Source organism: Onychomys torridus, chromosome 6 (assembly GCF_903995425.1).
Source record: "Onychomys torridus chromosome 6, mOncTor1.1, whole genome shotgun sequence".
NCBI classification, from domain to species: Eukaryota; Metazoa; Chordata; class Mammalia; order Rodentia; family Cricetidae; genus Onychomys; species Onychomys torridus.
In genome coordinates, this window is record NC_050448.1 from 45,892,721 (window position 1) to 45,917,158 (window position 24,438).

The 24,438-nt window shown below is 42.4% G+C and overlaps 1 protein-coding gene across 2 annotated transcripts in view; it reads left to right on the forward strand.

Annotated features, from left to right (window-relative positions):
• The window catches only part of LOC118585520 (IQCJ-SCHIP1 readthrough transcript protein), a 745,628-nt gene that overhangs the window by 135,382 nt on the left and 585,808 nt on the right, over positions 1 to 24,438 (forward strand). The window contains exons 2-3 of one of the 2 annotated variants that reach the window (XM_036190174.1): positions 16,265 to 16,329; positions 23,407 to 23,487. In XM_036190174.1, the coding sequence (XP_036046067.1) occupies positions 16,265 to 16,329; positions 23,407 to 23,487 (146 nt within the window). The remainder of the gene's footprint in view (positions 1 to 16,264; positions 16,330 to 23,406; positions 23,488 to 24,438) is intronic. The other variant, XM_036190175.1, reaches the window with a different exon arrangement.

The window sequence follows — 24,438 nt, forward strand, 5'->3', positions numbered from 1 at the left end:
ACTTTCTGCCTGCGGTCACCATACCATCCATAGAGCAGCAGGGCTTACTTCTCCTTTGAAACTTTCCTCATCGACTAGTCTTTCCCCATCCCTCCACCCACTGCCCTCCACAGCCTCTGCTAAACACCATTATACTCCTAATGTCTGGGAGGTCGCTTCTTAGGTTCTGCATATGAGTGACATCACATTGCATGTCTTCTCCTGTGCCTGGCTTATTTAATTTAGCCCAATAATCTTCAGTTCCACCCATGTTGCCACCATGAGAGTATTTCATTTTTTTATGGGTGAATAGTGTTCCATTGTGTATTTATATCACACTTTATCCATTCCTCAGCGGATGGACGTTTAGATTGTCTTCATCTCTTGCCTTTTGTGAATAGTTCAGCAATGAACACAGATGGCAGATGTCTCTTCCACATACTGATTTCAATTTTTTTGGCTATATTCCAAAGAATGACATTATTGAATCATGTGATAATCACAATTTTTAAGCTTTTGAAGAACCTTCGTACTGTTTTCTTTATCATTATACTAATTTATATTTCCATCAGCAATGTGAAGAGTTCCATCTCTTCCACATCGTCACCAGGACTTTTTGAGATTAGCCTTAGTGGAGCATGGTTTTACCACCTTGGGATTTTGACAAGATTTCTCTGATGATTAGTGGTGTTGAGCATTTTCTTTCTGCATGCCTTCTGGCCATCTGTATGTCCTAAATAGACCTACTGGCAATTTTTAATTGAGTTGATTCTTGCTACTGAGTTAGAATTCTTTTCATATTCAGCATAATAACTTTTTGCCTGGTAATGTTTGCAAATATCTTTCAACATTCTGTAGATTATTTCTGAACACTGTCAATTGTGTCTTCTGCTATACAAAAGTTTGATATGATCCCATTTGTCTATTTTTGCTTGTCTTCCCTCAGATTTAGGGGTTACGTCCTATCCACTCCAATGTCCTGAAGCATTTTCTCTATGTTCTCTTCTGGTAGTTTCATAGTGTCATTTTATCAATTGTGAGTTTTTTCTTATAACTGGTGAATGATAAAGGTCTTGGTTAACTCTTCAGCATGTGGCTAATACCCCCATCTCCATTTCCTGAAAACACTCTTCCTTAGCAGTCACTGTTCTTAACACCTTTGTAAAGGCAACTTGCCTGCAAGTGCACGGGCTGGCCTCTCACTCTCCATTCTGTTCTATTGGTCTGTGTGTTTTGTTGTTTTCAGATTTCAAACAGAAAGTAATGCACTCTATGCTCATGGAGTTAGACCAAGCCTGACTTCAAGAGCTGGGCTGTTTTGTGTGATGCTAGGTAAACTTCTTGGTGTTGTAATTGCTTCTTTAAAATGCCACTAGCCAATGGAATGTCTTATGCTTTGGGGCTAATTTACTGATGTAATAACTATGGAGGCCTGACACCAAGTGTGCCACACAATGTAGCCTGCTCCAACACCACAGAGGTATGGCAACAGACCTTCAAGGGTTAAGTAATACTTTTCTGAAAACCTATTCTTAAAAGGGCCTGCCCTGGCCATAGAACTCTGAAAGGAATGGCCTGCAGGTGATTGCTCCTGAGTGTTTTCCCACAGAGAGCAAAGACATTATAAATTATAACAATTTCCTTTAAGTAGAGACAAACACCAGTGCTTTGAAAGGCACTAAGGTCCTGCTTGCCATCTCAAAGATTCCATGGAGATTTAGATGTGGACCCCCTGTCAGCAGTGACATCTTTCTCACAGCCCAGAGTTTTCTAAGCCTCAGACATCTGAAGTCTCAGCTGAAGCAGAGCAAGAGAGAATTTTTTTAGAGCAGTTTTAAAAAGCCACTTCAATTTCATTTATTCTTCTCTGTAGTGGAGAGTTTATCTAAGAGTCCTCATCTCTGCCAAGGAAGTAACAGAACCAAAAACATTTTTTTAAATTGTAGAACTGAACATTAAGCTAATAGAAATGCAAGACTGAGGAAGTACACAGGTGATTCCATAAGAGAAAAGGAAAAGAAAAAGGAAAATGCTGAAAAGCAAAAGAAATTAAGGGATGGGGTAAAAGAGTCTTAGACAATAGGCCAAATATTGAAAGCACACAGAAAGATCCAAGGAGTTTTCTCCCCAAGGAAGAACACCAAAGCAAAGGAACAGAACATTGGAGTTACACCCAAACATGATATCTACCGAACATCAATTCCTTTCCTGTTGGAAGGAGCCGGTACTTCTGGGAGAAAATGCTTAATTCCGGGTTTGTGGCAGGAACTGTGCAGGTCCAGACAAGTTTGTCACAGCCAATAGTCAAGAAGTCTCCAGATATTACAAGGCATGGGTCAAAAAGACTCCAGAGCTAACTAGGACAGGCTCCCACTGACTCCAGGTGGAATTATTTTGGCCTTTTCGTATTTGTTTTGAGACAGGATCTCATAGAGCTCAGGCTGGCCTTGAACTCATTATGTAGCCAAAGATGACCTTGAATGCCTGATCTTCCAGCTTCCACCTCCAAGTATTGGGATTACACCATACTCAGTTTGCAGTGATGGGAATCAAACCTAGGGAGGTATTCATTCAAGCCAGGTAAATACTCCAACAGAGCTACATCCTCAGCCCACAATTTGAGCCTTAGTAGTAAGAAAACAATAGTTATTAGAAATATCCAGCATAGTAAGAAAAGAAAGATTGCATCTGTTCAAATTCATGAGTTCTTAGTGATGTTAAAATATATTGGGCAAGTGTACAAGATGGCAAAGAATCTTATTATTCTAAAGACTGAGAAAGAAGGGAAAACACTAGTGTTTACCCCGTGACTACTGTACAAAGCAAATGAGAAAGGAAAGGATTTTTTGACAACTGTTTCACACAATAAATAAAAACATGTAATTAACATATGAGCACATAATTAACATATGACCATGTTCCACACCTTCCACACACAAATGAATAGATTTAGGTGCTGAGCTTCCAGGGCCACAGTCATCAGAGGTACAGAAGATACCAGATCACTCAGCCTCTTGTGAAAACACACCTGGGGAACAGCCTGTATCTCACCAGAGGATCAGAGTATAACTGACTAAGTCTCTGAATCCAGCTACTAATTGAAGTTCATATGAGCGTATGCTCAGAAAAACCAGACTAGGAAACTCTGTAGTTAACCTGCCTGGGATCTTCATGAACTAACAGTAAAGGAAAGAAAACAATGCAGAGAGAATCTATAAATTAGTGCAATACTATTATTAATTTTTAAAGTGGGATGTGTAGGATACTAGAAAGGACTCAAATAGATGGGGTCACTCATGTATTGCTGGTATGAATGTGAAATGGTACAATTACTCTGGAAAATACCTTAACTAATCTCTTTTAAAATAAATATGTACACACACACACACACACACACACACACACACACACACACACACACTGAGCATACAATCCAGAAGTTGCACTCCTGATTATTATGCAGAAATAAAAGCTATGTTCATATAAAAATCCATATAAATGTTCAAAGCAGCTTTGTTAGAATAGCTAAAAATTGGATTCATCCTGTGTCTTCTTCAATGAATCAATCATTAAGCCAACCAGCAAATCCATATATGATGGCTGGCTACTCAACAATAAAGGAGCACAGCTCTTGCTAGACAATGTGAATGGATCAAAGGAAATGATGCTATGTGGGAAAAGGCATTCTCAAAGGTTTATGCTATATTAATTCACTCTTGATCTCCTTAAAGAAGTAATAAAGATGGAAAACAGATGAATGATTGTCAAGAGTCAGGGACTTAAGATGAGAGGGGATGTTTGGGGCTATAAAGGGGTACTATGAGGAGCCTTATGGTGAGAGGACAGTTCCGTATGTTGATGAAGGATGTAGTTACCAAAGCTGCATATGAGGTGCCCTATGAATATACAGAGCCACACATGTGTCAGTATAACTGATGAAATTAAAAAATTCTGTGAATTATCAATGTAAAAGCAAACCTATCTCTACATTCACAACATTTCTGACACCAAATGTGTATATTTTTGTTGTTGTTTCAGTTTAGGTTTTATACTAAACAAATCTCCATCTCTTTGTGGACAGCAACTGCATATGTTGGTATTTAGCTGCCAAATCCCATATATTAAAGGTCTCCTGCCAGCCAGACTGTCCCCACTGCCATGGCTGTTCCTAAGTCCCAGGTTACCTTCTATACTTCAGTCTGACAGGCACAAATTGAGGGTTCCCACACCCCTCAATCCTGATAGACAACTTTCTCAAAGAACTCAAGAAAGCACTTTAATGGTTTCTTATTAAGATTGCAGTTCAGACACAGAAAAATGAGAGTTATGCATAAGACAAAGCATTATGGGAAGAGGTTGGAGCTTCTAAGCCCTCTCCAGATGAGATGTCTCCCAGGATCGCCACATCTTTGCCAGGTCTTTGCATCCCATTGGTTGGAATTTTTATGTAGGTTCCATTGCATGAGCACAATTGATTAATCCATTTTTTAGTGATCATTAGTTAATAAAACAGCCAGCCCCATCCTGAAACCATTTAGGGACCCAATCACCAGTCATCTCATTAATATATGAAAGGTATTATTATAATTTGGAAATGCTAAAGGTCTTATAATCCCTTATATCAAGAGTCAGGATTAAGGCCAGTTATTAAAATAAAAGATGCTTCCTGGGTGCAGTGGCACTGGCCTGTTATCCCAGCACTTGGGAGGCAGACAGGAAAACTGTTGCAATTTTGAGATGAGCCTGATCTACACAGTAACACTCTGCCTTAAAACAATCAAATAAAACGTTTCCACCCCTGACAAAATAAATGTTCCTGTTGAACATTTTTCAGAACTTTCTATAAATCTGTAATTATTTCAAAATAATGAGTTTTATGGGCTGGGGATGTAGTTCAATTTCTAAGTGCTTGCCTAGTTTGCAATAATTGCTAGGTGTGATCCCCAGTACTGCATGACACTGGGCATAGTGGCTCATGCCTGTAATACCAGCAGGAGGTGGAGGCAAGATGATCAGAAGTTCAAAGTCATCCCCAGCTTTGTAAGAAGGGCACAGCAAGAAGGAGAGAAGGGAACTATACTCAGGGCGGGGCACTTTTGTCAAGGTTTTATGTCTTACCTTGGAGAACAATTATAAGAATTTGCTTGATAATCCACCAGGCTGTCCATGTGTTGTGTACATGGCATGTGCATTGGCAGGCACATCTACTGTCTGCTTGTGCAGCAGGGTGAATTGGGTACCACCAAAGCACATGTAGTAGATTGTGTTCAGCTAACACCAGACATGTTGGAATCAGGAGGCTTAATGATATATAGTACAATGTTCCTAGGTTTATGTCTCTGTGTTAGGGGAAAACCTCCAAATGATCCAGGTTTAAGCAAGAGCATACATTCTAAACTCATAAAATCAGACAGTTGTGGGAGCAACGAACATAGCAAATGCCATGCCTCACCTTGAAAATGTGTGTTTTAAAAGATACTAGGAAATCCATAGGTTTGGAGGTGGTGAATTACAATCTAATGAACTGTCAATTACCATAAATTATTTAGCCACCATGAAATTGTAGCTAACTGAATTCCAAGGTATATTAAAGCTTATAACTCCTCTATTGATACCTTCAAAACCCTCTTGCCCAGAGTAAGCACCTTTATTATTCTGTATGTGGCATGGTGGGGTGAAATGTCAGACTCTTTCCCTTAAGGGAATGTTTCAGAATGTATTTGACTCTGTTCAATTTACAACTGGGTTAATGCTGGGTAATGTGATAGCCTCTAACAGTGGCATTATGGATTCAGTGGCTTTCTACTTCATAGTTGTTACATAGCCAGGGCCAGAATGCACCTCCACAGATGTTGGCTGCCTGGAAACTACTCTGTGTATCAGTCTTCTGACTCATTCTGGCTGGCACATTCCTCAGGGAGGATTTGAAAGATTTCCATAGAACCAACAGTGTAAGTGAAGACTGCGCTGTAGCCACTTCATGGAAAAGAAGAAACATGGTCTTGAAGGGGCTTCCCAACATGGTGAGAATGCATTGTTCCTACATAGGCATCAGGAAGCCACAGTCGCTGGAGAACTTAGCATGCTAGCCATGAAGACTTCGCTAATACCAACTGCAACAATTTCATACTAAATGCAGAATAAGAAGCCTGGCCAGGAGTTAACGAGAATGGTGAAGAGAAAGGAGATTACTAGCCAAGCTGGGAATGAGAGCTCTCCACTGGACCTCGGGCCACACTCATGGACTCAGGCAGTGCTGGACAGTGAGGACACTGTTCCATGCTTTTCCTCTTGATCCCTATTCTTCCTTGTCCTCCATCCTTAGATGACTCACTTGTCCTTGAATATATCTCTACATGTGTGTGTGTGTGTGTGTGTGTGTGTGTGTGTGTGTGTATAGTTTTGTCAATCGTGTGACCACATAGAGATTAACACCTAACACCTAAATACGCTAAAAGTAGTTGTAATGGCAGGCTCAACTGAGGCTTGATGTCTTCTTTGGGATTGGGATATTCTTTCCATACATTCCAGACTTCTGCTACCACAGTCTGAAGAGGAAACATCAATTCTGATATAGCTTGGCTTTAGGATAAAACACTTCTTTACATCAGTGTTTCACCTACTTGTGATGCAGTTTGGAGAATGGTAAGACCTTGAAGTATAATGAGCACTAATAGGGACTTCCTGTGTGAACAGAATAGTGATGTCTTGCTGGAAATTTCTTATTGGTTTTAAGCCATGATATTCTGTTTACATGATCCTCATGTCACTTTCTCCTTGTGTGGATTTGTCTATTGAAGAAAATCAACACTTGGTTTAGAATGTATGATTCCAAAGGATTGGTTTTCCACAAACGCTGCCTTCCAGGTGTTACTAGCCACTATGTGGTACTCAGTGGTTGCTAATCAATTAAAACATGCGGGGAGAAATTGGGCGTTCTTATTGGCAATGGTGTCATGGCTCAGACAAAGCCCCCTCTGACACATTACCTTTTGTTCTCTTCTGTGCTTGACTTTTCTTGGTCAATGAATGTACTCACCACCCCTAATTCCCAACCATGGCAGGTAATCTTTGAACTCTATTGGCTTTTTCCATTGCTCCTTCCACTTTCTACATGTTGGTACACCATTCAACTTAGCCAATGAGGAGCAGCAGCCCCCAGGAGCTCATAAATCCACCTTTCTTAGCCCTCTCCAGAATGTCTTTCAAACTCTGTTATAGCATACAGGCTTATGTGATTGAGCTACACTCTGCTCCCAGCCTCAAAATGTATAAACCAATTTTTGATAATGAACATTTTCAACAGCTCCTACAAGTCATCTTTCCTCCTCTCCTAATGCTAGACACTTGACCCTGCAGGAGGACAGGGGCTGTGTCCACTGTCTCCTCCACTTCAGTCTCACACAAAGGGCAGTGCCTGACACTTGACTACATTTGCTCAATAATGACTGGGATGATGACCAAATGGCTAAAGGAAAGCTCCTTGATGTACTGCATCCCTTTTCACTGTCTTTCTTAATTTTAATGGATGTTTTCTAGAGGAAAATTTAAATTGAACTTTCAGGGCAACATGGGTGGGATTGGGACAGTAGCTGTGTTTGTGTGTCTTTTGGGTCTTAACATCCAGGTTCCAAGGTATGTCCCCAGGTATGACACTTTCTAAAACTGTCCTCCAGGTAGCTAAAAAACAGGGAAAATTATGGGGACAAAAAGGAGCTCTTTGATGATGATCTATGTGCACTACTGCACACTGTAGAATGTGCCACTCTTGCTCTTCTGTTTAAGGATTCACTTTATCCTGCCCGTCTGCTGAGTGGTGAGACTCAAGGTGTGTGCCACCCTGCCTGGCTATCACATTTTATTAAATCATCCAGGGATTGAGACTGACTCATCCAAAGATGCTGAGATGCTTAGGTCTTAACCTCAGATTCTAAAGCCCTAAGAGGTTTGTGTGTGGTGAGGGCAGAAAGGTCAGGGGAAGGGGATGAATGGGCAGCCACAGTAGGGAGAAGAGTCTTCTCTGAGTTTCCTGTGAGGCTTAAGGGCTTAGGATCGAGTGATGGAGAGGGAGAGAGGGTCTAGGCAGGCGACCATCCTAACAATGTTTGTATATAAAGTGGCTCACTTTGGTGAGCAATAACGTCTCAACTAAGGACAGGGGAAATTGAATTGAACAACTAGGAAATAAAGAGAAAGATCTGGATTTAGGGTGAGCCAGGGAAGGTATCTATGTGCATGCTAATATTTTAACCAAGTGGGAGAGAGAGAATGATAGTAAAGAATGAAACAGCAGGGAAGTTAACTCATGTCTAGAGCAAGGCAATGAGTCACATGAAGTTAGAGGATCATCCTTTTTAGCAATTCTTGAAATTTCATACAAATGAACATTTTCCTTGTTTTATAGAAGATGCAACTTAGGCTCAGAGGGGGGTCACACAGCCAGAAGAGAAGTACAGTGCACCACAAGAATGATAAGTGAAATATACCTGCTATCTTCACTGAAATTTAAGGAGAATTTAAGGTTGGTGAGCACCAAAGAGTAGACAGAACACCTTTAAATTTGTCATCATAATTAATCTTTCATAACAATGTGTGGTAGCCACTGATACCATGATGGATCATGGATGACCCTGTGAATGATGAAGCTGAGACCTAGGGGGAGAAGGTGGGTTACCTAAGATCACACAGCAAGCAGGTAAGTAACATGACTGTGCCAGACAGTAAATCTGAGTATATCACAAATCATTGCACAGTCTTCTTTATGAGCACCATTGGTGAGATAATGTCACTGATTACACTACCTTCTGCCTTAGCACGTTCATGGGACCAGAGTGGTAAGGGTTGGGGTTACAGAATCAGGCCACTCACATTGGCTAATTGACTCTTTTGCAGACGTAATTTTGAGTGTATATGGGAATGTGTGAATGTTCATTTATGTGCAGGCATGTGAGTGTTTGCACACACACACACACACACACACACACACACACACACACACACACACATGGTGCGTGCTTGCATCAGTGTTTTGGTGACCAGAGGTCATCCTTGGGTGTCGTTTCTCCAGAGTTGTTCACTCTGTTGTTCTAGTCAGTCATTCTGGGAGATTTGGGGCTTCCTGACTAGCCTAGGTTGCCTGGCCTGCAAGCTCCAGTGACCTGTCTGTCTCGCTGCACCTAATGCTGGTGCTATAGGCATGCACAGCATTGTGAGCTTTCCAGGTGGCTGCTGGAGATGGACCTCAGGTCCTCATGTGTGCATGGCAAACATTGTGCTGACTGCGCTTCCAGCCAGCCCCTGCAGAGATGATGTTAAAAGGTGCTTTGTGCAAGTAATAAAAGTCATCAGATGTTAGCAATCATAACAGTAGTTCAAAGAAACGAAATACAATTAGCTGCAGAAGGAAATGCTCAAATACATAAATCACATTTTGAAAGGAAATTTGAAGGATTTCTGGTGATAAAGAGACAAAACTGTGTTGTTGGGGAGCTAGGGGTGTTTTTAATTCTGAATTTTTTTTTTTTTTAAATTTAGGCCAACAGTGAGTTTTAAGATCAGAGAATTAAGTTATTGAAAATAAAGGCAATGTGGCCTTTCTATGGTAGTTCTGGTGAGTAGTAACGAGGCCCTGAATACTGGTGGTGGGAGAAGGGGGGAAGAGGAGAGGGGGCAGGAGAGGGTGGGGGCTTCCCCTCTCTTACTCAGTGAGTACGTAAGGAACACAACACATTTTCCAACTGGGCTAGGAAGACGCCCCCCGATGAAGGTTTGCTACACTGCAAAGAGATGTATTCCCGAATCAGGTGTAAGCATGTGGGAGCCGCATGCTGTTCTGATTGCCAGCATTTTGCTGTGGTCTCATGGCACAGGAAATCTGAAGTTGGGATATGGGTTGACTTATCCACATTTGCTATTCCATCTGCATTCTGAGAAGTGGTTATGTATGAGATTATGTGCTCTTTATATTTGAATTCTCAGTTTGAAGCATGGTCCCTGGGATTCTTTTTTCTCCCAGAATATAAAAATACATAAAGTGCAAAAATATTTGTACCTAGTATTTCAGTTACAGTTGATTTTCTTTTGTGGCTATCCTGTTGTGAAACTGAATATACTTTCTGAAAAAATTGTGTATGTGTGTGTATGTGTTCAAATGTATGCACACACATGCCGCCTGTATGCATGTGTGAGTGCCAAGGCATGAGTGTTGAGACTGAAGGACAACTTGTTGGAGTCTATTCTCCCTCTACTCTGTGGGCCCTGGGGATCGAACCCCAGTTGTTTGGGTTAACCGTGTGCCTTTATTCTTGTAGCCACCTCATCAGCCCCCTAAATAAAGTTTGAGTAAAGCGACAACTTTAAAATCATTACTAATAATGTTTAACAGTCTTACATTCTGGATTTATTCCAGTATGTAAGATTCTTTACAGTGAGTGTTTTCATTTTACAGGGATAGCATAAGGACATCTGTGCTCTGAAGTCACCAAAATCTCATGAGACCACCCTCCAGCTCAGAAAAGAACAGAAAGGACCTTTCATTCTGATGTATATTTTTCAAAATAGCATGGGGCTGACTCATCCCACCAGCTTATTTAGATGTGGGCAAAGGGCTGACCCAAATGACATCATTGTCAGTGTGTCTTTCTAAAACCACTGTGCATTCCAAGAGAATCCCAAGAACTGAGATCATCTCACACCCAGGGACCTAAGACAATGACTCAGAAGTTTAAACTGAGTTTTATATAACATGATCCGTAGGCATTTGTTCAAATGTATTTAGGTGTTTGACACTCATATTTGGCAGCTAAAGTCTAGAGTGTCCTGTGAGGGTAATATGGCTGGCCAGACAGGAATCAAGACTGAGGGATGATAGTTCCCTTACTGTCTTACGTTAGTGAGTCTCTAAGATTACTGGTCATAAAACTCTGCTATGAACAGGCACAGGGAGACCCTGCACTCACTCAACCCCTTACCTGATGATCACCACTGTAAGTCACAGCCACTCTGCAAGTAGAAGGACTGTGAAAATGTCTTCAGAGTGCTGGAAAAAGGAAAATGTCTTTTGAAGTCTACTACCTCACCTATGTGCCCATAACTTACCTGAATGAGTCCCTTAAATGAGCTGTTTATGTCACATTAGCCATTTTTTTCCTCACACAGAAATTCATGTTCAGCTACTAGGTAACTTCCTGGTGTGAAATTTACAGATCTGCCAGCCGTAAAGAACATGAATGCATAATACATAAACAAACTGTATGCTCCTTTTACAGAAAATTTTTAAAGAAGAAAAAGAAAATGGCAAAAGAAAAAGAAATGAAAAAGAAAACTCACATCCCTTCTTCCAAGGGAGAAAGCACAAGTCTTGCATTTTTATTTTTGATGCCTTTTTGCCTTTAAATATATGGGATGACTATTAATGCCCACATTCACAGCAGGGATGGGGAAAAAGGCAGTAAATTGTGAGCACATTTACATTATAACAAGGCCCATGGAAGCGTTGTAATTCACACAGTTATTTCAACAGAGATTGGACTCCCTCCAGTTTAATTTTCTGAAGTTGAGCTGTGCAGCTGGGTCATCCCTGGTCTAATCTGGGAAATGCATCTCCTAAGGCTGTGGATCAGAATGCCTGCCTCCCAGCTGTCACCAAGGGGCATCATTTACAGCCACTGGGGTCCGAGGGCAAAGAATCAGACTCACTTTATGTGGACACAGCAGCCTAGCTAGCTTCATAAACCCCGTTACAAAGGGCAATAATCAATATTTCATGTTTAATGATGCAGAGCTAAAATTAGTATAGATTTTATGTCTTCTACTTTTCCAAATTATGCAAACATTAGTAACCCCCTATTTTAGCACTCTTAATATACTTCCATTTAAAAAAGGATTAGGTGGGGGGATTGGTGGAAAAACCTATTAATATTTAATTGAATGATTAAGTAGTCAAAAGCATCAAAAGTACATTTGGCTTTTAACTTTTGTTAAATAGTTACCCTTAGGTTAATATGAAATTATTCCCAACACACACAAAAAAAAACCCCTGATTTATGTGAGTGCCACTGGACTTGTTTCCCATTGCCATAGAATGAACTGAATTGTAGATTATGTTCACATTTTAACTTTCCCTAGATGCTCTGGGCCGTGCTGGGAATAACATGGCCAATGAGCAATTCAGAAGAGTTAAGAGGTTATGTTTAGATGTAAGTGCACTTTAGAGGAAAAGCAATATTGAAAAGGTTTTTTTGTTTTAAACCTGTCCAAACAACATAGCCTACTTATTCAGAACACAGATGGAGTAGAGATAAAGAAAACCAACAGACAAGAGTGATTAATGAGCAGGTCCAGTAGTTGAGTATAGGGCCACAGAGAACTTGCCAGACTCTTGGCTCTATCCCACTGTGCTTGACAGAACGCTTGGCAAGATTAGGATGGGAGGAGGAAGAGACACAAGAAGTCAAATGCCCTCTTGGCCATTCATTCTAATGTTTCACACCCAAGTTACTTCAGAAAAACTCTCTTGGCGGTGGGAAGCATGACAAGTAGTCGGGTTTTATTCACCATTGTTCACCACGGCGGTATAGCTCACGCTCCCTCACCGCTCATAACAGATTTCATTTGGAAGAATTTGCAGTGCTGTGTATATGGGTTGCACCTGAACAATTCAACTTGTATTTTGCAGAAGTATTATTGAGCTTAATTTTTTTAAAAGACAGTGGCTAAATAGAGTAGGGTAGGGATTGCCCTATTATTTTTTGAGTGAAACTGAACCATGGAGTAAGTTTGGAGCTTTGTGTTGGGACAGCTTCTCCTACCATGGGCCAGATTTGAGAAGACATGGTACTCTGTTATTTATTTGGACTGATTAATTCGTTGTACTTGTTGGAATTTCCAGGTGGGGCAAACAAAAGCAATGTAGGATTCTTGGCATTTCTAGCCAGGGCCAAGGCTGAAACAGGTAACTCACTTAAGAAGGTGATTGGAGAAGTACAAGAACGTGAGGGCAGGGTGTAGGATAACACACCAGGCTTGGGGAAGAATCTGGAGCTATCAATGGATCGTGTGAAAGAAGGGAAAGGAAGAGGAGGAGAGGAGGAAAAGGAAGGGAGAGGAAGTGAGGGAATGGCTGGAGGGAGGGAAGATGCTGGAAGAGGAAGGAGAGGAAGAAGTAATAGGCCTGTGGCTGGAAATGCCACATGAGAGAGGCCACTGGTAGCTGTGACCTTCACCTCCCGGCAAGATGCGTTCCAGCAAGAGCATCATCTGCTGACATCTTCCCTCTACTGCTCTCTCTGTCTCACCTCGGTGCCTCCCTCCCAAGAGCCATGGACAAAGGGACATGGCTGATAAAAACCCAAGTCACAAGCTCCCCAGGACATGGAGAACAGTGGAGAACAGTAAAGGGACCATGTGGGAGAGCAGAGACTGCAAGCCTCTCATTACTAAAGTGTCTCCATAATTGCCACAACAGATTCAGTTCATTTACCCAACATGTATTTATTAAGCCACTTGTAAATGCTTCATTCTGGGGGTAGATACACCAGGTGATTAAACAGTAGCCCTAGGCCCCAGGAATTTGGTGGGGGAGGCAGGTAGAGAGTAAAATGCAAACTGGAATGATGACAGGTTGCTGAGGAACTGGGACTGGAGACAGCAACCCTTCTAGAAGGTTGGGAAGACCTTTGTGGAGGGTATAGGGTTAGAGTCTTCCTGAAGGAAGAATGGGATGAGCTAAGAGAAAGATGGAAAGGCGTAGTCACTGAATGTCATAGAGGAGAATATGTACCTTCTGGAACCATGTGGCATTTCATCTGAGCAGGCTTATAGCAGTATGGGCAAAGTGGAGATAAAGCAGAGAGAGGCTTCTTCTACTGTGTTAAGACCTTAGCTGTGGGATGGAATCCATCCCCACAACATCAAGGAGCTACTAATGGTTTCTGGAAAAAATAACAACAATAAAAACATTGCCAATTACAAAATCAGACACAGATAAGGCTGGTGGTAGAAACTAATGATGGCAGAGACTATTTGTACATGTGTTCAATGATAAAACAGCTTTCTCAAAGGCAACTCCCAATGGGATTGGTGAGCAAGCCAACCTCCTAATTCATTGCTGAGAAAATGAGGATATGCTTTGAAACTTCCAGGCCAGCTGAAGTGGGGTGGGTTGTAGAGTTAGCTTAAATAACCAAATGATGCAATCAGTCCTCCAAATAGTCAGTAGAGCAGCTGTTGGGAAAGCTTGGTTAGTCATTGACCTTATGTTTAATATAATTTCCTAGAACACTGGTAGTCAGATTGAAGGAAGCAGTACATCAAAGCTTGTCCCCTGCCCCCAGTAGACGCCCACAACTGAAACATGGAGGAAAGTGCCTGGCACAGAGTGTGCAAACCCTTTCCTTCCTGCCCTTCTCTCTGAGTGCCCCAGGAAATGAAAGAAACAATGCACACCACAGCGCACCATGGACAAGAAAGCGTGAAGTCTACCAAGAGCAGGTGCTCTTTATTAACCGCAATGTGGAGGATAAGAAGGAAGGCGTGAAGCCTACACATTCACCTCTGGCTTTCAAAGATAATTAAGGATCCCCCCCCCCCACACACACACACATTGGTTCTCTGTAAAAGTGAGCTCAGCACTACCATCTGTATCACTTTCGTTTACTGATTATGGCATTGAAAGGTGTGATGAAGTATGACAAAGTCAGAGGGAAGGATTGGAGACAAGAAGACAGATGTGAAGAATAAGCTTATAGAATTGAAGGAGGAATTTTACTGTAAAAGCAAAATGCTGAATACAAATTTGAGAAGGATGTTCTGTTGGTCTGTTACCTACCTTCCTGTCAATTATCAATGCATTTTTCTGTCCAGACTGGATGAAATCCCATAAGAAGTTGGGTAAATAGCAGTAAGAATGGCAGACAGGGCAAACAGAGCCTGGAGTGGGTAACTGACATGTTTTAAAGGTACTGAGGTTATGGAGGAGTGGAGAGAATCTAGAAGACGGAATCAGGAGTAAGGAGGACCCAGCCTGTCTCTAGACCAAGTAGCATGTAGTTTGCAGGGAAGAAATGGTTCCCTCTTAAGAGGGCTTCAGGGAGAAGGCATCCTGAGGGAGACTCAGCCATGTTTGTCATTGGTAAAATCCTCTAAATGCTGAAACGCTTTTCTAAACAGTCTATTGATTTTGCTCTCACAAGAACTTAGCTGTTCCCAGAACCACAAGGCATGGTTCAGCTAAAACAAAACAATTTAGGGAGTGTTCAAAGGAATTCAAGGATGAGGCCTCTGCTGATGTTGAACTGAAGTTAGGAACAGCCCAGTGGTAAGGTTAGAGGGACTGTGGAGAGAGGTGGAGGTAGGTCAATTCTGGAATGTGCAGTGCAGTGCAGGTATGACGTCAAGTGTGCGCAAAGAGATGTGTAGGAAATATACAAAGATATGCAAAAATTATGCCGCTTTGCACAAGAGACTTGGGCACCTGGGATATTGGAGCCCTTTGAAATCCTAGATGAATAACCCCAGCCCCCAGCAGTGAGGGATCATTTCAGCTCTGATTGTGCCTTTCTTTTGGGGACTGGGCACTTCAGCACTTTCAGAGAACAGGTCCCATAGCAGGGCCTCAGGGAATGGTCTTCCAGGAAGAGAATACTATAAGCCTTCTTTACAGTTCTTCTTCCATGATTATTAAGCCTGGGACCTGCTGGAAGTCCCACCAAGAACCCATGTCATTTTCTGTAATATCTCTGTAGTTGATGAGATCACAGTGACTACAGATATTCAAAATTCAGAGGAGGGTGTGTGTGGTGTGTATGTGTGTGTGTGTGTGTGTGTGTGTGTGCGCGCGCGCGCGCATGTGTACAAGTGCACATGTGGACTACATGGAAAAAGGTTACTAAGAGACAAGAGAGAAAGTTTGTTGTATGGCCAATCCCAGCACACATTCATTAGAGCCACAGTCAGCAAATGGTAAACTACTGTGAACTCATACATTTGGAAAGAGTATATGTATGTGAACTCATAAAAACATACCCAACCTGGAAAAGTAACAGGAGGCTTTCTCTTTGGTGATGAAAACACTCAATCCATTTACATGATAATATTGTATTCCAGTTAAGGCAGGGATTACACTGTAATGCGTGTGTAAAGAGCACACAGTCGCTGCTGCTTCCAGTCGCTGCTGCTTCCCTTGCAGACTCAGCGACGGCTTGTCTCAGTACTGCTGACAGCCGCTCTCAGATAATACTGCCAAAATTACAAGTTAGTAATTTTTGATTTTTTTTCTTTTTTACAGGAAGAACTGAAAAGATTACAGAATCCTTTAGATCAAGTTGATGATGGAAAATATTTGCTTGAGAAGTAAGTAAAAGTTCAAAGGAAGTTAAGTCATTTGCTAGCTTGAAAAGACCTGGAAAATAAATCCTGACAAGGCAAAAATGAATAAGTAAACTTGACAGTTGCATATGGTATCTTTTGGCTAAGAAATAGGTTGTATTTGAGAGATAGTTAGATAGGTTAAGGCTGGTCCTCTGATTAACTGAGAAATGAAATGCACAGATGTCTGCTGTACAGACCCAAGAGCTTGAAAGTTAGCCCTGTTTTGTGTTTGGTTTTAGTCACAGGAGGCAAGCATAATTGTGGACACAAGGTGAGGACAAACTGGCTAATAGAGTGTACATTCAACTAGCACTTCAACATGAAAGAAAATTAAAAATAGAAAGATGACCAAGATTGCAAAATGCACAGGGACAAATAGCCAAACTAATGGAAACACATGAACTATGAACCAATAGCTGAGGAGCCCCCAGCTGGATCAGGCCCTCTGGATAAGTGAGACAGTTGATTAGCTTGAACTGTTTGGGAGGCATCCAGGCTGTGGGACCCGGACCTGTCCTTAGTGCATGAGCTGGCTGTTTGGAACCTGGGGCTTACACAGGGACACCTTGCTCAGCCTGGAAGGAGGGGACTGGACCTGCCTGTACTGAATCTACCAGGTTGAGCTGAATCCCCAGGGGAGTCTTGGCCCTGGAGGAGATGGGAATGGGGGGTGGGCTGGGGGGAAGGCAGGGTGGGGGTGGCAGGAGAGGGGAGGACAGGGGGATCCATGGCTGATATGTAAAATTAAATTAAATTATAAAATAAAAACAACAAGAAAGAAAGATGAAAGAATCTCACACTTACATTTTCAAATCCAATACTGTTGAGAGTGTATGAGAGTTCTAGCCTGATTTCAACTTGAGGCCAAAGGCTTCAAGGGTTTGCTGAACTTTAGCATGGCTTGTGTTTTTATAAGGATTCTAAAATATTAACCTGTTCAACTTCTAAACAAACACATGTCATCAGGGGGAGAAAATAGCCATCCTGTACTGAGGCCTTATAACCTAGTCTACATTACTAAGGCTTAACAGGCATTTCCTCCTCCAATTCTGATTGTGGCCTTTGGCATGGGCAGGACAATGACCTTTTCACAGATAAGCAAGGAGACTCAGAGAGGGGTCAGTAACTCATCCAAGTATACTCAACTGGTTAGTACAGAAGGTCTGGAGGCTGCTAGAGCCCTTATGTCAACCATCAGCTGAATCCTCAGCCAAGTCCTCATCTACTACCAACATGGATGGGTGTCCTGTGTGGTTCTGGATGCTAAAAAAGAATGCTAGTATCCTTGAGAATACAAAAGTAGGTAAATTACAACCATGAGAACTCTCAAATCGCATAAACTACTACAAACAAGTAAGGACAAGGGGCATGGGAAAAGAAAAGGAGTCTCAGAAGAAACACAATGGCTGCTGTTAAATGCTCCAAGGGATGGTCCTTACGCAGCAGCTAAGGTGCTCGTCTTCTGTTCTAGAAAGCAGAATGGATGATTAGAGAATGGGGTTTATGGAAACAGCCATGTTACTAACAATAATGACAATGATTTTGAAACGCCAGCCTGTGCCACACCAGAGTGGACGTTTTTGTTAAGAATCAGTCAACAGGTACAAGGCGTGCCCTTGAAGAGACAATGAAAACACCCAGGATGTAGAAAACACTCCTGTAAGGGGAACACCTTAGGCGTGGGCTCTCTTTCTGCTTTTCCTTACCCCGTGACTCTGGGTGCACCATTTAACCACCAGAGCTCCAGGGTCAAGGATCTTTACAAAGTAGATGCCATCGCTGGCTGTCTGGGACATCTTCCTGAAGGCATCAACCCAGGACAATGACAGCCTCATTGCCAGCTCCCTTCCCCTCCGGATGAGTGTTTGGACAGGGCATCTTGGGTTCTTCCATTTCTGTGGTCTACTGAAGGACAGTTTCTCACTATTGATTAGATGAAGTTTCTGAGTTACTTAAACATTTGGTTCAGGGCATTATTATTATGCCTGGTCTCATAAAATGAGTGCATAAGAGTAAAAGAACTTGTCCATTATGGAAAGTACTGTGGAGGTTCCTCAAAAATTAAAAAGTAGAACTAGTTCATGATCTAGAAATTCCTTTACAAAATGTCTATGGAAAGGAAGTGGAAGGAGCCTGTCGAGAGACATCTGTACTCCCATGGCCACGGCAGCATGACGCAGAGCCACCAAGACATGGAGACAGCCTCAGGGACAGTGAACAGATAAAGAAAATGTGGTCATAGACAGAATGGGATAGTATGCATCTACAAAAGAATAAAATCCTGTCATTTGCTGTAATATAGATAAGCTTGGAGACATTATATTAAATAAGCAAGCCGGGTACTGAAAGAACTCTTTATACCACTCGTGTGTGGAATCTAAAAAGTCTGAACTCATGGAATTGGAGAATAGAATGGCGTTTCCAGAGGCTGGGGAAGACAACGTGACAGGGTTGGGAAAAACAGAGGAATGGGTGTCGTGTTATGTACCAATGGGGTTGGGTAGGTACAAGAGATTCTGTGCACTTTGCACTTGAGGGTGATCACAGATAACACAAAGATGCACTTTTGTATATTACAAAAAAACCACAAGAATTTATATTAAAAATTTTACCATAAAGAAATGATTTGTTTGAGGGGACAGATGAAAGTGATTAAAATATCGCACAGTGTAAGCCTATTTGGAAACATCACATTAATACATATAATTTAAAAATTTACTTGTGTGAGTCTCTGTGTGTGAGTCTATGTGCACAAGCATGTGCATGCTTGTTCCTATGTGTGGGTGTGGAGTCCATAAGAGGGCCAGGGCCCCTCCACTATCACTGACTGCTCCTTTGAGGCAGGGTCACTCCCTGGACCTAGGGCCAGTGTTTCCTTGGCTAGGCTGAAAGCCAGAGGACTCCAGAGGTCGTTCTGTCTCCAGCCTGCTGGAGCTGAAGTTACAGGCATGTATCAGCCTCTGCATCTGTCTAAAGAGTGCTGGCATCAGATTTCTGGGCCTCACAATGGTGCAGCAAGTACTTTTAACAGCTGAGCCACCTGCCAACCCTAACGTGTCCAACTGTTAGCTATTAGTTGACAGTAAACTTAAATTAAAAACAAGTTAATCCTTCCCTATCAACACTTTCACCATGTATGTGTAAACAATAATAAAGAAGACTTTAGCTCATTCTGGAAAGATTTTTCTTCTATGGAGACTCATGTTCAATTGACATGAGGTCTACACCATGCTTCTTCATCCTGGATATTTAGAGTCAGCTTGACAAAAATGTCCTGACTCAAGCCACACCCCAGACAAATGGAATCTGGAGTGTGGAGGCAGCATTTAGCAGCTTCCTTCAGATGGTTCTGAGGAGGAGCTGGGGTGAGGACCAGCACCGATGATGCTATGCAGTCTTCCCAGTTAAGCAGGAAACTCCCGAAGCAGCTACATTCTCTGAGGGCACACCGCCTCTGTGATGTTCAGCTCATTCATTTGTCCAATCTGGCTACATCTGCTTTTCATGACTGATTCAAATGTAGGAAATGAACACCAAAAGCTGATTTTTCCCTCTTGCTAATTGACCACAGCTCCCTATTAAATCTCTCAGTACCGCCAACATTGCCCATCTCTCTGCTCTCAGGAAGACATGTGAACATTAGTAAATGTGTGTGTGTGTGTGTGTGTGTGTGTGTGTGTGTGTGTGTGTGTGTGTTCTCCCCTCCTCCCCAACCCCAGGTAATGCCGGCTTACTCTTTCTCTTGTACCATCCAGAGACCTGGGAAAGCTAAAAGCTGCCGAGAATGACCTGTCTGTCTTGTCGATTTGCTCTGTTTTCCTGTGAGCGTGGAAGATTCTAGGGATAGAAATTGATTCCCTTCAAAGCACACAGACAGGTACAAAGTCCTTCCATGCAGGGAAAAGTTTCAAGAGAAGCTCTCTCTTTCCTGGTTGCCAATGACAGAAAACACACCAGACCCAACATTTACACGGATTTCTTGGTACATTTGCATAGGTTGCTGGAAATTTTTCCTGGTCCGCTTCCAGGCAGGACTATGTCCTTGAAAGCTGTCAGAGTTGATTGAAAAACCTGGGGTGCTTCAAGTGGATCAGGAATTTCATTACAGCTGTGGCTGACTGAGGTGCCGATGTAAATCACCCCTGCTATTCAAAATGACCGTCAGTGAAGTGATCACGGTGTCATAGCAGCTGATCGGTTATTCCCCCTTGGAGCATTACATTTATTCCAAATGTTCAACAGGGCTTTGTGGTAGACAGGCACTGTGAAGGGCAGGGAAGCTATAGCTCCATACTGTGGAAGGCCAGTTGAGGGCATTTACCTATACGTGTATGTGTGCACTTCGGTGCACACATACGCATGCACGCAGACACACAGACACAGCAGAGCTTGGCAAGTGTCCAAAAGTAGAGACAATTAATTGGTACGCTATTAATTAGGAGGCTTCTTGGGAGTCTATTGTTAATGATAATTACTTATTAACTTAAGTAAGACCTTAGTCTGAGTGTCTTGCTTTTTTTGTAATTATCGAACCAGGCTCTATCTCTGGTAGAAGACTGTGATTGCATGTTCCACCATTGTGCTAATATATAATGACTTGATTAGCCACAGGAAATTATTGATAAGATGCACTCGTGCTAGCTGCTGGCTTAAGCCAATATATATTGTCATTTATGGCTTGTTGGTGATGTGTAATTTATATGCCCTAATTAAGTCATATAAGTGTTTTCTTTATTAAAGAAAATTCACTATTATTGTCTTTGATGATCGCAGGCTATATTGCCTATATTGCAAGTACTCTGCCAATTTGCTAATTTGTAATTAATAGGATGCTTAATAGACTTAAAATGCCCTGGTTATAAGTCTGCTACCCCCACAAGACCAGGTGACTGTAAAGTGAGCCTTTGAATGCTCATAGTCCCTGGATTAGGTCCATTTATGTTTCCTCTTTAATAACATCGATTACACTTACACATAATTATACACATCACACATATTTATAATACGCACCTCCCAGACTGAAAGAACAGGGACTATGGTTAGTGTTTTCACCATTTTGGCCCCATGCTTTGAATAATTTCTAGTATACACATGGCTGAAAAATAAAGAATTAACAGCAAATCCTGAATACTAATGCCGCAGAGTGAAAGAATGTTTTTCTCCCCCCTCAACAAAATTAGGCTGTGCAACAACAGAGCAATTTTGGGCTCATGGCACCACCTAGTGGCCATCCTAGTGCATGTGTCTGGTCATGTTTTCATGGTGGGGGGGGGAGGATAAATACTGGTCGGTGGTGGCGCACGCCTTTAATCCCAGCACTTGGGAGGCAGAGCCTGGCGGATCTCTGTGAGTTTGAGGCCAGCCTGGGCTACAGAGTGAGTTCCAGGAAAGGTGCAAAGCTACACATGGAAACCCTGTCTCAAAAAACCAAAAAAGAAAGAAAGAAAGAAATACTCTTGTTTCTTTCCTGTATGTCAGTCGTGGTTCTTATTAATTTGGGTAGCCTTCTAACGAGTTTACCTCACTTTCCCGCTGAGTCCCCTGTACCAGTCTGGAACATCCCCTCCAAGTTCCCTGCTCTAAATCTTTGCTTCCCTGCAGCATGGGTTTGCATAGTGGCTGGTGGTCCCCATGCACTGGTGGTGTGTTATAGCTTGGTAGGACCCCACTGGCCTTTGAAGAAACCTAGACACATAAAAATATCAAAGTACAGCATAAATTTCGCCACACACACACACACACACACACACACACACACACACACTTTGCATGCACTTGACAATCAATCCTAGTTTGATTTTCTCTTGCTGTGATAAAACACTGAAAACAACATGGAGAAGGAAAGGTTCATTTCACCTCACGGTTAACCATCTGACATTGAGGGAAATCAGCTCAAGGCAAAAACCTGGAGGCAGGGACTGAAGCAGGGACCCTCGGCCTAGAGGAATGCTGTTTACTGGCTTACTTCAGGCTCGTGGTCAGCTACCTTTCCTATACCTCCCATGACCACCCAGGGGTGGCACTGACCACAGTAGGCTGGACCCTTCCACATCAATCATTAATCAAGAAAATGCCCCCGCATACTTGCCTACAGGCCAATCTGATGGAGGCATTTTCTCTGTTGAGGTTCTCTCTAGCTTTTTGTCCTGTTTTGTGTTCAGTGGACACTCAGCACACGAGGCATGGATCCTGGACAGTGCTACAGGACAGTTCTACAGGCTTGACATCTCAACTGCATTGAGTTAGAGCAACTATCTCAAGCCTGATGTCAGATCTTCCAGCCGGTGTCTTGCAGAGAGCAAGTAGCAAGCCAGAGTCAACTTGGTTCTCTCAGAGTGTGAAATGAACTTCACCGAGCTTTGCATTTCATAGCCACAGTATGACGACAAAGTCTTTTCAGTTTCTGATCATTCCAAATAATTTCTTTACATCTTTTCCTTTTGTTGTCCACTACTGTTATTTTGATTTTTCCCCCCTGATTTATATTATTTCACCCTCAACTTCTTATCTGCTCTACAAAACCTAGCCAAAGACAGCCTTCGTACTGACCAGTGGGCAGCCAGGGAGGGACCACTGGATCCACAAGAAACTGTGACCATGTAGCTCACAACTCGTGTTTTCTTCACAGTGTGAGCGCAGCAACCACTCACGGGATGGAGGGGAAAGTTCCTCGGCAGCAGCATTTTTGGGGGATGAATAAAAGATAGAAATAAGAAAAAAGGAAGAGGTTAAAATAAGTTCTCTATAAATACCCCATCATTGCAGGGCGTGTACTATTCTCGTTGGTCCCACCGTCTAGGAAGGGCCCCCATTTTCTGTTGATTTATCCAAAAGAGGCAGTTTTCACACATTAACTAGGAATGTTTAGTTGAGCAGCAGAGATCACAAGGCTGCAGAGAAAGGCAATGTTTTCTTACTGGAGTCAGGTCACTCACCGCCCATGAGATTCTGCTAATAAATCTACATCACCGTTTTCAAAACCATGGAAGTTGAAGTATTTTCACTGTAAACAATGGCTTCCTGGGTTGAGTTACACTGACAAGCTATTTCTCTTTCTAGTCACCAGCTGGCCATGGATGTGGAGAATAACATTGAAAAGTACCCCCTCAGTCTACAGCCCTTGGAGTCAAAAGTGAAAATGTAAGTCGTTGCAAAATGACATGAAGCGATTTGTTCTCCGGGTGTTTGCATTTGTACCCCCAAACACCCTTGGGAGTATATCAGCGCAGAACCATACATTCCTTCATTTCACATTTGTGTGCTTCAGGTCCAGCCAGGGCCTAGGCAAGCACCAAAGGCGCTTGAAGCCCACACCGCCATCTGCTGGGCAATGCTAGGAAGTATTTTGTGGATTTTTACTTAGCATTTCTTTGGTTTTCCTTTCAAGTCTAGCACATTCTTACTATCATTTTTCATTCTTCATCTTGCTATTGAAGGCATCACCTTACATGTGTGCCCAAACACTGTTTTAACAACCTTCTTAATTCATAATTTCACCCCCACCGTGAAAGTCGGGGGGAAACAACCCTTACCTTCCCTGCTCATGTGAAAGTGGACGATGCTTCTGCACAGCCTCTCCCACTAAAGACCATGGTGAGCCCCGCCTCCCGCTATACGTGTCACAGTCAAACAGTACTAGCCTCAATGCAACGTCGATAAAGTGAAGCCAGTAAGAACCAACATGAAGCAAACCTTATTATAAGGCAAGTTAGCAAGCTTTTAAAGGTAAGAGAGAAGAATCTTAATTGATTAAGAAGAGAAGGGAGCTATCAGAATATCCACAGAGTATCCTGTTCATGACTAATTTCTGTGATTCTTTCCCGTTCCGAGTCTCTCTCAGAGGCACAAATAAGAATTGCCAATACTGGTCGGTGCGCACAATCTTCCTCTCCTCCAGTCCCTACCCAACCCCCTGTTAAAACTCTAAAAAGTTTAACATCCGCAGAGTTTAAACATGTCTGAACTTGAGAGCCGCAGATCATTTGCATAGAAGCCTGAGGAAGTCAGTCTGAAGAAGGGTGCCTGGGGGTGTGCAGCTTTGAACAATGAGTCATTGCAGGATTAAGGAATTTAGACAGGAATAGAATGGAA